Source organism: Hippocampus guttulatus, chromosome 10, assembly GCF_054856545.1.
Source record: "Hippocampus guttulatus isolate MCC_2025c chromosome 10, RoL_Hgut_1.0, whole genome shotgun sequence".
NCBI lineage: Eukaryota > Metazoa > Chordata > Actinopteri > Syngnathiformes > Syngnathidae > Hippocampus > Hippocampus guttulatus.
The window spans coordinates 12,111,900-12,127,323 of NC_141270.1; the positions used below are offsets into that span (position 1 = coordinate 12,111,900).

Here is a 15,424-nt window from a genome sequence, read left to right on the forward strand (position 1 = left end):
GCTTGGCCGGATCTGGCCCCTGGGCCTCGAGTTTGACACCTGTGATGTAGATCTTCTAAAAGTAATATAAAACAAACCAACAGAAACATAAACAAACAAATGTCAGATGACACTAAAAGTAAAGTAAATGCATATATTTTGCATTTACTATCAGTCATCTGGTGGTAAATGCTTAGAACTATATACATTTACTGTTAGTGTGATCTGGTTTATTATTTGTGCTTACAGTTTTTTTTCTGAGTGCTTAAACTCTAACAGTGATTTTTGTTGCACAATTTCTAAAACAATTAATATGTATTGCAAAATCACACACAAAGTTAGCCAAAATACAAACACAAACACTACTTTGGACTGAGTTTGTATTTATTTATTTTTCTCATCATGTTCCTGTGTTCTGTGGCAGATTGTGTTGTATTTTTCCAGTCCCTAAAATTGGCAGAGTCTCCGACGCACACCTGTGATGTTCCAAACAGAGAGGTATTTAGGTACTGGAGAAATAGAATTTAGCCCCCGGATTGAACAAACTACATGAATAGAATTCAAAATAGGAGATCGAGTGTGGCTTTTATTTGGGTTCCTGCACACATATTGATGGAAGGTAATGAGAATGCAGACATTCTAGCTAAGCAAGCCATCAATTTGGATCAAGTGACATTAGTTAATCAGTCATGGAAGGTTGAATACAAAGTAATGATTAAAAAGAAGTTGCTAGAAATTTGGCAAGAGTACTGAGACTTGAATAAAACCGTGAGACACTGATATAAACTACAGACAAAGGTTGATTTACCTTTTTTTCTTGGTTTTGTCGAGCAGGTGATCAAGCTCCCACCACCGCACAAAGCAGTCATCCAGAAATAAATCATGGAAAAGTCGCAGGTTTGCTATGCACTCAGAAAGTGGTAACTTAGCTGTGATACAAGTTTTGTCTGTCAGATAAAACGGAGGCCGCTTCTCAAAATCACGTGGCAAATTTAAACCATATCCGTCTTACAGAGGGATCGTCAATAAAGCCCAGGTTTTTAAACATCTTAAATGGGACCATGTTGCCTTCCTCTACATAGCAGAACACTGGGAAGCTCTCAGCGAGGAGTTTTTGCGCCATGGTGTAGACAAGGACTGTGGCGTAACCTTTTCGTCTGTGCTCAGGCAAAGTATACAACATGCCTATCGCCAGGTTTTCATGCAAAAGCAGCCATGATACAGGATGACCCTGGTGATCAGTGACGCAGTATGAAGGAAAGTTGTTGATCTGTCTTACAATTTTCTTGTAGCCAAATTCATTCCCTCCAAACTTCCAGGTTTGATTCACCAGATGAGCATGGGAAAGATCGAGAGATGAGATCCTTGATTTGATATCACTGTAAAAAAAAAAAAAAAAGACCCCCGTAATAAATTAATTAAAAACTGACTGACATTATTATGCATACACACATGTCTCAAAGTAAAATAATTCACAGCCTTTTCTTATATTTCCTTTTCACAGTTTTCTACACAGATTAATATGGATTATTGGTCCCACCCAGTAATACCATTGAAGGTTTCTTGAAAATATTTCCTGCGGCAGATCAAACAAATGCAACAAGTGTTCAAGTCATGACACCTCAACATTACAAGTATTCAAAAAAAGTATATATTGTTTTCCTTTTCAGTCTAGCCAAAAAAATATTTCGGTTAACCCGAAGAGGGCTGTGCAAAAGAGATGGACTTGCATTTGGGCATATTTTGCTCTTCTTTGAAAGGCAGAAATTGTCAAATTTTGTCAAATCAAGATCTGTCATACTGACAAACTCTGACAGCCAAATTGACCCAGTACTGTTGTAAAATAACACATCAAACGGTGCATTCAAAGTATTCGTTTGAGGGAGTGCACAGTGATACAACCATCTTTTTGTAGCGTTTTCTCCCTGGATTTTATTGTTTTTTTTAAATGAAATTGTACAGGGTATACGACACAATTTTCTTGTAGCCCAATTCATCCCCTCCAAACTTCCAGGTTTGATTCACCAGGTGAGCATGGGAAAGATCGAGAGATGAGATCCTTGATTGGATATCACTGTAAAAATAAATAAATAAGATGCATGAATAAAACATTAATGTTCCAGTACAACATTAAAATTATGCATTCATGCAGGGCTTAAAGTAAAAATAATCGACGGCCTTTTGTTTTTGTATTTTGGTTTCAGTTTTCGACACAGTTTTCATTCAAAAGAATATTATGCCCACCCTTGTGGTGGGGGGAACTTTCAATATTTTAATGATGAAAAGTCAAGGGAATGTCAACATTTCTCCACAAACTCAAATAAATCAAATCAGATGTCTCATATTCATCCAGTAATATCATCAACATTTCTTCAAAATAGTTCAGGTACAGTAGCTGAGCTGATGTCCGAACATTTGAACACGGCTTTACAGTGTTGTGACATCAAAAGTCCCTTTACGGAACACCTGTATTGCTTCCTTTTCTGTATGGCTGACCATCTGTCGGTTAACCTGAAGAGGACTGCGCTCTTGTATTCAGGCATATTTTATACTCTTTTGCTAGGCAAGGCAGCTTTATTTATGAAGCATATTTCATACACACAGTAACTCAACGTGCTTCCCATACTTAAAAGTATAACCTTTAAAAACATTTACAAAGAAAAGAGCTAAACCCATTTAAAAGAGAAGCAATAAAAAAAATAGCTGACCGAAATGACTAAAAGAACATAGAGTGAAATTGTTTTTAAAAATGCTTTAAACGACCTTCATCGTAGTAGGTACGAGGAAAAAAAAAAGCAATGTTTTTAACCTGGATTTAAAAGCATTTACACTTGGAGCTGACTCATCTTCTTTGGCAGCTTATTTGAAGACTCGTGGGCAATGAGAAACGATGTGACTGACATATTTTCTCGTCTTATATTAACAACTACCAACCTGTTGAATGCCGGTGTGACCAGATGACTATTATCTGGCAAGTATAGTTGATATGCACAAATCAGACGGGTGTGGCTGACTTGTCTTTGCGTCGAAACCTCTTTGAGCACGTCGGTGTGAAAATGATCAAAGCCTTCAATGCAAATGCATAGAATCATTTTCATTCCATGGCAAAATAATATGAAATTCATTCAAATGTACCTCTGCATTCATGCACCGTCGCGTAAAATATGTGTGTAGTAGATGATATTGTACTGGCTATTTAATATCAATATATTTTCACAGAAATATGGGGTGCCAGTTTCTGTTATTCTCTCCAAATTCTGTGGATTTACATTCAAATGTAAAATCAGCACTCCAGTCGATTGCATCCTCTTCTAATAACATTTTCCTCAAAATCTTCTCATCTAGGCAGTAGAAGGTGACATTTTTTCTCCACTCCGAGGCTTGTTTGTTCTGTGAAATTAACACAAAATGTTAAGATGGAAAAAAGAAAACTCCCAGAATTCGACATTGATTTACAAACTCACTTCTGGGTCAGGGCGACAAATGACCTTAAAATCAGGCCATGTATCAACAACGATTTGTACGTTAGCGTGTTTGTTTCTGTTACTTGCATGCAAGTATCCATAGACCTACAAAGACAGTAAAGAAGAAGACGTTTACAAAAACAACAACAATTCAATGAAAGATTAAAAGGTTTCATGAGAAGATTAAAATGTTTGCAGGTTTACCTGAAAACTCTTGGGCAAGTGTTTCAGCAGAACACTCTCAGCAGCCATTTGCTCATCTTTTTGGAGGACCTTCATTTTTGGTTGCTTGATTCCAATGTCGTGTGTTCGGCAAGCTTCGTGATGCACGCATGCCTGGAAATACCATTTGGGAAAATGAACATATTTTCTCTGAATTCCCAATGGCCACCTCACCCCTGCTTACTGCTCTTGGAGTATATGGTGTACTTGAGATGACCAACACAGCACACCACACACAAAACATTATCTCCATCGATAAGTGGGACCTATAACATCCATCCCTTATCCTCGACGCTTATCCTTACGCGGGTCACACACATGCTGTAGCCGGTTGACTTTGGCAGTAGTACACCAATCACAGGGCACACATAGACAAAGAAACATTTGCACTCACAATAGCACTCACAAAAGGGGCCATTTAGAGTGATTAATTAACCTGCCATACATGTTTTTGGAATGTGGGAGGAAACCGGAGGACTTGGAGGAAACCCAAACAGGCAAAGGGAGAACATGCAAATTCCACACAGGAAGGCCGGGGCCGGAATCAAACCTATAGCCTCTGCACAGTGGGGTGGGGGGGGGGGGGGGGCGTGCTAAGCAGTCGACCACCGTGCGCCCCAATTGGGATATTTCAAAATATTGTGTCCTGTATGGTGTTGTAAAACAAGGGGTTACCACAAGGTGGCGGTCTAACAATGCGGAAATTGCTCTGGATGCAAGCGCTACGCTGTACTGAGTGCATTTACCCTTACCAAATACCCTTTTTTCTCCCCAGGAAGGTCAGTGTATAACACTAATGCATTTTCACATACAGTACATGCATTCATTAATTACGTAACAATGAACAAAACAACTGAGAGTTTAGGGTTAGGGTTAAAAACAAAAACGAGTAACTTGCCGTGACTAACTTCATCGTGAATGACCATAAATGTACAATACAAATGAGGATGTTGTGTGCGTACGTGTGTCTATTTTGTTTGAAGAGTAACGCCAAAGTTTTATTTGTAGAAAAAAAGAGCAACGAGAATTTCTTTGCAGGGAAACCGAATCTGGTTTGCCCGAGTGGTTTTGCGGAGCTATCATAACCGGTAATTCCAGAACCCTCTCAACGCAATCAAAGTTATCTGAAATGCTGCACATGAAAATGGAGATAACCGATCTTTACGTTAATTATGTGACGTCTGGGTCGTCTACAGTTTTATCAGCCTCACACCCTCATACAACGGTGCAAAATCCTAATTAAGAAAATGACAGTTTTACTCAAATTTTAGCGGCCTCAACTCACCTCTCAAAAGAAGTCTGCCTACTTTGCCGACAAATGAGACATCGGAAATGATGTGCGCTCGGAGATCAAAAGCAACACAATTAAAAAATAAAATAAAAGCTTCCCACAGCGTGGCAAAATGATGGTGGTAAATGCAGCTCATAAGGTTTGCTTGTGCGAAAAAAAACAATATTTGGACCTGATTCAGCATTATCTACACGAAAAATATACATTTAAATCTCTCGCAAGAAAGAGAACTTTTTCACATGGTTATGAAAGTTTTTTTTTTGGTGCGAGTTTGCGGCATTCATTTTTACTTTCTAGTCCGACAGAAAAATAAATAATTACAGTTTGGACTCAACATGTTATCTTTGGAATAATTCATACACACGTGCAGACATCGGGTGTGTCCCCCATGACTCTTGTGAGGGAGGATAAGCAGATCGGAAAAAAACCCAGTTAGCCTTATGTTGTCAGTTTCAATGTTTAGCAAGCTTTCCAATGATATCAACCTTCTGATTCAACCGAAACACATCTGAAATACTGACTCCTATTGACTTAGTGTGTTAAAATCTGTTGATTTTTCAATGTTCATCATTTAATCTAAAAAATAATGAGTATTTCAATAATATGAAAAAAATATTCTATCACATTGATGACTTATTTGCTTGTCATAAATTTTGATTGTCCATTGGCAGTTCCACCCTGCCGTAGATTAAAATACTTACCAAAATGTTCAAACGGGCAAATCTAGCCCGATATGAGTGACTCACACGGGATTTGTTTGTAAAATGTTCAGGACTTTAATTTCATATTAAAACACAACACTTTGCTTATAAAAGGCAAATTAGCAAGAGTGCACATCTATGTGTAGCAAGCTTGTTTCATTAAAATAAATTTAATTAAAAGCAAAAAAAAAAAAAAAGAGTGCACATCTATGTGTAGTTTCACTAAAATGCTAAAAAAAAAAAAAGGGAAATGATACAACCCAACATAAAATTCTGATACTTTGACCATTTCTTCTGCTAGTCGTTATTTGCATGCTCTGTAAATAGTTGACTTAGTACATCATCTTTCCTATGATTGAGAACACTAATAAGTGTTTAAAAGTAATCGAGTATACTGATGTTTTCCCACGTGGCTCATTTTCTAGCAGTCCCTTGGCTCTAGCAGCTGCATGTCGCTCAGCCATGGGCGGCTCCACACAGAAAATGTGCACTGGTAAGGCTGAGGAAAGAGGTCAGAATCCATATCAAAATCAGAATCAGATTTGTTGGGCAGTTATGTAAAACACAAAGAATTTACAACCCTCCAGAGGAACATAAAGCAAACAAAGACCAACAGAGGGAGACAAAACGGTTCATGTACCGATTATGAACTGCAACAGAGAGAAAAAGGAAACACAATGTACCACGTGACATGATACTCTTTCAAAATTGAATGCAAGTTAAGCACACCTAACTGATGGGGTTTTTTTTTTTAAATGGGGGGGGGGTATACTCCATGTTTTCCAACTCTCCCGGTTGCAACACACCTGATTCAAATGAACAAGTTCAAGATCAGGCTTCAGCAGAGCTCACTGATGATCTGATCATTAGAATCAGGGGCGTTGCAACAGGGAGAGATGGAAAACATGCAGGACAGCAGCCCTCCAGGACTGGGATTGCCCACCCCTGTTCCGTATATTATCAAATTAGATATAAAAGTAGCACTTACTATAAAGGAGCATAAACACTTAAGCACAATAATTGAAAACTAAACAAATTTGATTAATTTTCCAATTTCAAATGAAGCTGTTGCATGGCACTAAAATCCATGGAATAGCACTGCTAATGTTAGTGATTTTAAAATGTGGGTTCAGTCAGATTTTCATAAATGCAGACATGACCAATGACAACATAAAATGGTAGTTGTCAAGATCATATTTTGTCTCTTAGATAGGCTCCCCCCCGGCAGAAACACCATGATTATTACCTCCCGGAAAAATAAAGTGAACAAGCTAGATCTTTGAGCCATGTCCCTGTGCAACGGTCAGCCATGCGAAACTATGGCGTCTTCAGAGGTGCTTAACGTTTAAGTAATAAGTTATGCAAGTTTTTATGCGTCATGAAACTTTTTATAAAATTACTATGGTAATTACACACTGAAAAACCTTGCATAATGTCTACAATGGTTTTATGAAACAGTAGAAACTTTTTTTTGGTGCTGGAACCTATTAATGACACTAACATCAATTTCAATAAGGAAAGTTGATTGAAAAACAAGTACATTGAGTTAAAGGTTTGGTCACGGATTGAAATCACCGCCTGAATCGAGTTGCCACTATAATCGGACTCGGAGAGAAAAGATTGAAAAAGCTAAACTTTCCATGTCATTTTGATTGTGGTCAATGACTACGTTCAGTTTCGACTGTTGGCCCTGACAAGTTTTCCCAGCAGATGGGGAGAAAGGATTCCTCTTTCAACAAGATTATTATTTGCATGACCTTCAAAAGACATCACATGGGACCTTTGCTGAATTTGACTGCAAACTGAGTAATCAGCACATGTGCAATTTACACAATAACAAGATGACTGCCTTTTACTATCTGACAGTATTTAGCCAGCGGACGATTGCTGCTTGATCACTTGTTTTACATGTAAATTTTGCATGGAACAATAGCCTGGAGAGACAATTTTTTTTAAAAACAAAGTAAAAATGTTTTGCCTCTTATTTGTAGAACAGGTTGTAAAGTGCTGTCCCCTGAGATACACTTGAATGTAGTAGATCAGGGGTAGGGAACTCGAGAGCCATATTCTGCCTATTTTAGATGCCTCCTTACTCTAACGCACCTGGTTTAATTGTTCCTGATCGTTTCCGGCCTCTACAGAACTTGCTGATGAACTGATCATTTGAATCAGGCGTGTTGAAGTAGAGAGAGATCTAAAAAAGGCCGGAGATAGCCATCCCCGGAGTCCCCTACCCCTGTAGTCGATTGATGAGAAAACGCTAAGTTCATTTGCCTCTGACATTTGAATCCAAATCTCCAATCAAATGCACCCTTGCCTGTCTGTCAGTCCCAGTGTTCTTTTACATTGCTACATAGCATCAAAGTCCACTTAAAACTCCTAGTTGCGTAAGATAGTCAAAATATTTACAGTAACAAGGGTACAACCGTTTGCAAAGAAAGGCCAAGTTGACTGCCAGGAGAGTCGGCAGAATGGTATTGTGGATAGGTTACTATTTTTAACACGTAGGTCAGAGCACTCTATATACGGTTAATTGCAACCAGGAATCTTACAAGTAAAAAAACATTTGGTAACCAATACCGCGTGATCCAACTCCACAGGCTGTGCAGAAATAAAAACCAGTAATGACGATTCATACCGGAAAATCGGCACGGCGGTCGCACTGTTCATTTGGAGCGTCCTTCAAGCAGTTAGTCTTCGCCATGTTGACGGTGATGACGTACTTGATTCCAGAAACAATCTGAAAACAAACAAACATATGGATTTACTGTACTGGTATTGTTTCCCTAAACTGTCGTTTAGATTCCAATGACAAACGATCTAATATGCGCTGATTTGTTGCTATACTGTAATCTGTACGTCGTCACTTACCTGTTTTTTAACCCCGACCACGCCAGTCTTTACTCTGAGGAAAGGGTCCTCCGTTTTCAAATTATGTTGGGAAATGGCGAAGTTGAGGGCATTCTGCACACCTTCCTCATTGACGTCCTCATCCGTCAGCCCCCCGATAAGCCTGCCGAGGCCTACGGCGCAAACGACCCCAAGAAAAACAAAGACTACCTTCAAAATCATACTCCTTTATTTCGTCGCACTCAAGGCTACAAAATATAGTTTGACCCGGCCGGTCTTCCTCTCGGTTTTATAAACAAATGCGTCACAACTGAGTCGCGCGATATGATTGGCTCATTTTGGAGCCAATCAAAGTCGTTTAACGCACGCTCTCGGAGCTCTTTGGGCTGGCGGCTGTTGACGTTTTGTTCCGGGAGTAAACTTCTCGAGGTGTTTTCGTCTGATATTCGTATTCGGTTCATTTTCAGCGTCTTGCATTCGGTAATAATATACTCAATATTAGTATTTGGTATTCATTTACATTTCAGAAAATCTATGGAAGTTCTCTGAAATTCCCCTTTTTAGTCAATGCGCGTTAGTGGGCGTTCACATTTACGAACAAAATGCAAAGAGTACATTTTTTGAAGTAAGTAAACTTCTACAAGAGAGCATGTTTAATTTGATTCAACGAGAAATCAACCACATCGTGTGCTTACATGTTGCAGAGACTCCTTCCTGAGCTTGGACGCTTTCCACAAGCAGGTTGTGATCGGCACTGCTGTTGCAGCAGGCGTTGCGTTGCTGTACATGCAGCACAGAAGAAGTCACAAGGTCCAAACTATTCCTCTCGGCGAAGGTTGGTGGGGAGCAGGCGAGAAACCACAGTCCGAAGACGACAACATATATTCTTTTGAGGTGCAAACCTCCGATGATGAAATCAAGGTGAATTGGATGGTTGACTTAATGTGTTCACATTTGTTAAAATATAAAAATGTGGCCTAGACTGCAAAAATCATGTGCGAAATGGCAATTCCTCAGGTCCTTCAAGAGCGCCTTGACAAGACCCGCTACACTGACCCTGTGGAAGATAGTGCCTTTGAGTATGGATTCAATTCAACTTACCTCAAGCAAGTGGCTTCCTACTGGAGACACGAGTTTGACTGGAAAAAACAAGTGGCAGTGCTGAACAAGTATCCACACTTCAAAACTAAAATCGAAGGTATTCATCTGATGTACTGCGACCACATGGGAAGGAATATTTGGGCCCTGCAATGGAAAAGAAACAGGGAAATTATGAGAAAAGTTATAAACTGAAAAATAAAAAGGTGGTAAAATATGGTAATGTTGAAAATATCCAACAAAATATCAACACGATTGTAATTCTGACATTATTCTCATAATTATTTCTTTATCATAATTTTGCAGGATCTATGTCCTACAAAGTAGTATAATACTGTAACAGAAGGTCTACCATTTAAGTTTCCACCACTTCTTGCTGAGATGACACAGCGTGTTTGTTACTATCTCAGTGGTCGAAATGTGTGTGGGGCAACTTTGTCCTTTTATTCAACCTCTCTGACGTTCATATAACACATCTGCAAAAATCCATACTTTAACTTTAATGACTCGACTGCTGCAGCTGTTGTGAAAACGCGATATGAATAAAGATGTTTTGTATTGTAATGATCATTTTCAATGTGGCACCAAAAATGTGCATGAATTTCTCCAGTGCTATTCCTCAAACTTTTCTTCTCCCCAACAGGAATAGACGTGCATTTTATCCATGTGCGGCCATCTCAACAAAAGAATCAAAAGGTTGTCCCGCTTATGCTTGTCCATGGCTGGCCAGGCTCTTTCTTTGAATTCTACAAGATCTTGCCACTTCTCACAGAGAGCCATACTGATCTCGCCTTTGAGGTCATATGTCCATCTATACCAGGATATGGTTTCTCTGAAGCCCCTCATAAACAAGGTATTTCTCCATCGTAGAAAGATGATTCAGGGCATTTTACATTTGTACTCTATCTCCCTCTGTGCAGGCTTCAACAGTCTTGCTGCTGCCAGAATTTTCCTGAAGCTGATGGAGCGTTTAGGGTTCTCGGAGTTCTATCTGCAGGGAGGAGACTGGGGCGCTCTCATCACCACAAATATGGCACAGATGAAACCTCAGTAAGACAGCTTGCAAAAACAAGCTTCAGCAGTGGACAATATGGTGGCACGGTGCTGGAATTGTCCCCACACGTTTGTTTACTCCCACGGTAACAATTTGGAGCTTTGGTGTGGAACAATGCTTGCATTCATTGTGCAATAGACACTGATGCTGCAAATTCCTCAAATAAGCATAGCAATTGCAGGATCATTTGCTTGACATTGGGCGTCATTCACTAATAAATGCATAAAAATGTTACTAGTTACTCTGCACACACAAAAGTTGCTCATTATTTCTGCCTATGCAAGGTCTGAGGAGGTTTTTCACAGAGTATGTAGACATTCAAGTACATACATTGACGAATCACAGCTTTGTGTGTCAGAAGTGCATACTGAAGCAAAAAAAAAAATAAAAGTGTGCATATGCACTGTAAGTGATTGAGGCCCTTTGTTTTTTCCTTAATCTTTTTTTTTTTAATCTGCCATACAGGTGTGTGAAAGGTCTCCACTTAAACATGATTCTGTCAAGAAGAGGGTTTAAAGTGCTGCTGTCCCTCCTGATTGGCCCTTATCTGCCCTTCTTGGTTGGTCTGAGTCGGGAAGATGTCCACCGCTTGTTCCCATTCTTTGAAAAAAATGTGTGGACCATCTTGAGGGAAACCGGCTACATGCACATTCAGGCAACCAAACCAGACAGTATTGGTAAGCACGCAAAAACACAAACGTACTGCAAAGGAGGGTAAACAAATATACTCATTATATTACAGCAGATTTGACTGAATATTTGAATACAGTGCTGTGTTGTTTACACTACAGCTAGATGTGCTTTTATGATAAAGTGTTTCGCATTTAATCACAATTTTTTTTGCCAAATTCTTTGGTTTTAAATTAATAATCCAAGAAAAAATGTCACCACAACAAAATATAAATGCTCTCTCTCTCTCTATAGACACACACACACACTCCATTTTCTGATCCATCTATCCTCACAAAGGTCACAGGGCGTGCTGGAGTCTATCCCAGCCGTCTTAGGGCAGTAGGTGGGGTTGCCAGCCAATCGCAGGGCACACATAGACAAACAACCATTCGCGCTCACTACTGAGGGACAATTTAGAGTGTTCCATGAACCTGCCATGCATGTGGGAGGAAACCAGAGTACCCGGAGAAAACCCACGCAGGCACGGGGGGAGAACATGCAAATGCCACATAGGAAGGCCGGATTCGAACCCTGCATCCCTGCACTGTGAGGCGGACATGCTAACCAGCCTCTCTCTCTCTCTCTCTATATATATATATATGTACTGGATAAACACACACACACATTTCACTTTGGCGGTTTCGGTCTGAATGGGCATGTAAGAGAGGCATGCTTATGCATGGCTGCCATTGGTTTAACAGGCTGTGGAGTGAATGACTCTCCTGTAGGCTTGGCTGCTTACATTCTGGAGAAATTCTCCACCTGGACTGACCTGGAGAACATACACTTGGAGGACGGTGGACTGGAAAGGTCTGAGAGTACATTTGATCTTTTTTCCATTTATCAGCAGTATTTATGGGATCGTTCACATCTATTGTTGCTTTGCACAGGAAATTTAGCCTGGACGACCTCCTAACAAACGTGATGATCTACTGGACCACAGGCTCCATCGTCTCCTCCATGCGCTTCTACAAAGAGAACCTCAGTAGTAATCTTGACAAACGGATTGATTCAAGGTTTGTGGATTCATAACCACACTTGAGGCCCGGTATTTTTGGAGTCACGTGATGACTATAATCCTTTGTTGTAATTTGTAGAACAAGAATATTTGTGCCGACTGGGCTGGCTGCCTTCCCTGGAGAGCTGATGCACTGCCCTAAAATGTGGGCCCAAATTAGGTTTCATAACATCGTCTCATACACTATGATGCCTCGAGGTGGTCACTTTGCTGCCTTTGAGGAGCCTCAGCTGCTTGCCAGTGATCTAATCCAGTTTGTTCGAAAGGTGGAACGTTGAATATATACATTTGTTAGTCTGCGCTCCCCATATCCTACAACATCACACGAAATAATGCTCCTAAGTCTGTAATCATTATGATTCTTAATTGTCACACAATTATAAAAAGTAGGTTTTAAAAACGGGAAAGATTTTGACTAGATTTAAAAATCGCTGCAGGGTCAAGTGAACCAACACTGATTTCCTTGAATCTCTATTTCAACATACTTTTCAAGTGAATCATACTACAGTATTTGATTTGACTGTGTTTACATTCACGAAACAATTTGCATCATATGCATATGGCCACATTGCTCGTAACTGCTCACAACCGCTTCAACACAGGGCTTCAACAACATCTAAGTTAACATTCTAAACAATAATAAATAAATCCTGCAATATGTGGCTATATATCGCACACACACATAGAGTAACCATACATACACACACAGGTGGGTGCAAAAAATTGAATATGGGGAAAGTCCATTTACTCATCAAATTATTTCAAAAAGGTTAAATAAAATATTTAATTGTAATTTTACTGTATGTATTGCATGTTTTGAAAGCAGCAGCATTGTTAAAATTATGTTCAGGTCATTTGGTAACAAACATTTACATTGAAAAATCACTTTTTCTTGAGGTATGGCAAATATGCTTGAATCATTTTGTTGATTGTAAACATTTCACAAGTATATAAACAAGCTATTTAAATAGACATATGCCTCCATCTTGTGATCCGATTGGTTTATTCAATCTTGCTAATTGATCACTGGCCCCCAAAGTCTTCATCATGTAAAGCTTGGTATTTTTGCCACATTATTAAATAAAACATCAAATCAAGAATCAATTTAATTTTAATACCAATAAATGTTGCAGTGTTTCATTAAAAATATGCCAGTAAAATGTTACAATGCTGTATATATATTCCAAATTAATTTGAACCATAATTTTAAAAAGTAGCACATTTGCAGTTAGTTTCGAAAGCCTTTGATGGCTGTAGGTGCTTGAAACCACACATATTCGTGGCAGTCCACTATGTCTGTGTTTTTGTTTCCATAAGTGCACAGGTCAGTACTAAGAGCAATAACTTGCTTTTTGACACAAGATGGCACTTTAAATTGGAGTTTAGGATGAAACCAACCTACCCCACAGTCCCTGTGTGCCAGTGCCAAGACTGTGGTGGGCATTAAACGGCCTGGTCTACTATCAGACAAAAGGTCAGCTACAAAAAGCGTGCGGAAGAGTTCTCTTAAACATGACGACACCCGTAGGCAATGATCCCCACTTCCTAATACCAGCGCCTCCAGGTTGATCTCGTATATCTCTTTGGGGAGGATGAGTGAGCCACCCATAAGCAGCAGAACTTGGGGAACCTTGCTCAGGCAGAACAGCACCTCCAGCTGATGCAGCACCTCCTCCAGGTCCTGCAGCGTCTCCTGACATTTACGCCTGTTTACATCTGCCAAATTCAACTGCCTTCGACAAACGACATCTTCATCCTGAGAAGTAAGAACATAAATAGAAGAAGTGGATGAAGACTAAATCAGAACAAAAATATTTTGCACAGCTATGATGAGATTCTTATCTACATAATGTGCGGTAGGATTGGACATTCACCACTTTTGAGTCTTGACATTTCTTCTGGGAATACACTAGTTGGTCATAGGTCATGGGCAGTTGTTGCCTCTGATACAGAATACACTTCAGGATTTCGCTGACAAAACGACAACAGCCTTCCTGAGTCACAGTTCCCGGGAAGACAACGTTGACAATTCCCTCCTCCATGGCCCTTCTCGCCATCTCTGCATCACTCTCAGCTGTGTGGAATAGTTGTTTACCAGCTGTCACGCAGCAGTCTCGTTCTTGCATGTTTTCTGTCAATGCAAGCATAAAATAGATGAACAATGGACCCATTTTCTAAATCTGAGGTAATTGGATGTGAATCAACAACCATATTCTCCATTAAGAGGAGGATGGAAACAACATTCATCTCTGAACAGTGTCTGGAAGTAACAAAGTACAAATATGACACTTATTTCATTTGTTATAATGGCCAGTTGGGCAATTATGGGTGGTGACGTGTTTGGAAGGAAAGACTGTATACTTGTTTGAGGTACAGTTTCTTTTTTCATGTTGATATATTTATGTTCTTTACTTTTGAGCTTTTCAGAATCTGCCCTTTTTTGCGTTACTTAAGGACTGGAATTGAATCGGTGTTTATGCTGTGGAATCCCCGAAAAGTATGTGCATTACTTCTAAAGTACAGATTGCAAGTTACTTGTGCCACCCGTGTCTGTGTATATCCAGGGTAAATTAAATTAAAATGAAACGACATGAAGATCAATTTAAAATGAGACAGACGACAGCAAACGCTGTAGTCTAGATAGATGAATCGACCCAAAATACATTCAAAGTAAGACTTTTCAACAAAATCTGCTCTTACCAAGGAAGTTCCTGGATGTGACGCTGATAACATTTTCTTCGGCGCTGTTGATCTGATCGAGGGTTGCTCTCAATTCGCGTTCAGAACATTTGACTTCCTTTTCACCCACTACTGTTTTACCGTCTGCCGCATCGACAGATTCTTCCGAATATCCGTGTGAATTTGAATCGACGGGAACATTCAGTAACCGTGGCGCTATTGCCACTTCCATTTCCTGAGGTTTTTCTGTAGACGGGGACGGATTCTTCATTATTCCGTTGCGCTCGGGTTTTGCAATTGGATGCGTGTGTTTTTTTTGTTTGTTTGTTTTTTTTGGGGGGGGGGGGTAAACGCGAATACCGTGCTATCGATTTGAAAGTTGCCGCCGCCGAGTAA

General features: G+C 39.7%; 4 protein-coding genes across 5 annotated transcripts; 1 reads left to right on the forward strand and 3 right to left on the reverse strand.

The window, feature by feature from the left end:
- Nucleotides 1–377: 377 nt before the first annotated feature.
- On the reverse strand, nucleotides 378–5,036 carry LOC147199297 (glycine N-acyltransferase-like protein 3). Of its 2 annotated transcripts, none has more exons than XM_086121625.1 (6): nucleotides 4,951–5,036; nucleotides 3,648–3,779; nucleotides 3,444–3,548; nucleotides 3,249–3,369; nucleotides 2,914–3,046; nucleotides 378–1,358 (listed from the first exon to the last, which is right to left on the reverse strand). In XM_086121625.1, the coding sequence occupies exons 2-6, from the start codon at nucleotides 3,720–3,722 to the stop codon at nucleotides 959–961; spliced, it is 834 nt and encodes a 277-aa protein (XP_085977751.1). In that variant the 5' UTR covers nucleotides 3,723–3,779; nucleotides 4,951–5,036; the 3' UTR covers nucleotides 378–958. The 2 variants fall into 2 exon arrangements, with proteins under 2 accessions (XP_085977751.1, XP_085977752.1); XM_086121626.1 differs by lacking the exon at nucleotides 378–1,358 and adding an exon at nucleotides 1,852–2,053.
- Nucleotides 5,037–5,708: 672 nt separating this feature from the next.
- Nucleotides 5,709–8,810, reverse strand: cst3 (cystatin C (amyloid angiopathy and cerebral hemorrhage)). Its single transcript, XM_086122184.1, has 3 exons — nucleotides 8,529–8,810; nucleotides 8,296–8,397; nucleotides 5,709–6,156 (listed from the first exon to the last, which is right to left on the reverse strand). The coding sequence occupies exons 1-3, from the start codon at nucleotides 8,727–8,729 to the stop codon at nucleotides 6,079–6,081; spliced, it is 381 nt and encodes a 126-aa protein (XP_085978310.1). The 5' UTR covers nucleotides 8,730–8,810; the 3' UTR covers nucleotides 5,709–6,078.
- A 62-nt stretch (nucleotides 8,811–8,872) lies between these two features.
- ephx5 (epoxide hydrolase 5) lies at nucleotides 8,873–13,321 on the forward strand. The gene is made up of 9 exons (XM_086122182.1): nucleotides 8,873–9,132; nucleotides 9,212–9,428; nucleotides 9,525–9,705; nucleotides 10,249–10,458; nucleotides 10,526–10,655; nucleotides 11,125–11,336; nucleotides 12,033–12,141; nucleotides 12,222–12,347; nucleotides 12,429–13,321. Exons 1-9 carry the CDS (start codon nucleotides 9,110–9,112, stop codon nucleotides 12,625–12,627), a joined length of 1,407 nt encoding a protein of 468 aa, XP_085978308.1. The 5' UTR covers nucleotides 8,873–9,109; the 3' UTR covers nucleotides 12,628–13,321.
- An 84-nt stretch (nucleotides 13,322–13,405) lies between these two features.
- On the reverse strand, nucleotides 13,406–15,338 carry mad2l1bp (MAD2L1 binding protein). Its single transcript, XM_086122183.1, has 3 exons — nucleotides 15,050–15,338; nucleotides 14,224–14,480; nucleotides 13,406–14,105 (listed from the first exon to the last, which is right to left on the reverse strand). Exons 1-3 carry the CDS (start codon nucleotides 15,297–15,299, stop codon nucleotides 13,578–13,580), a joined length of 1,035 nt encoding a protein of 344 aa, XP_085978309.1. The 5' UTR covers nucleotides 15,300–15,338; the 3' UTR covers nucleotides 13,406–13,577.
- Between the last annotated feature and the right edge of the window lie 86 nt (nucleotides 15,339–15,424).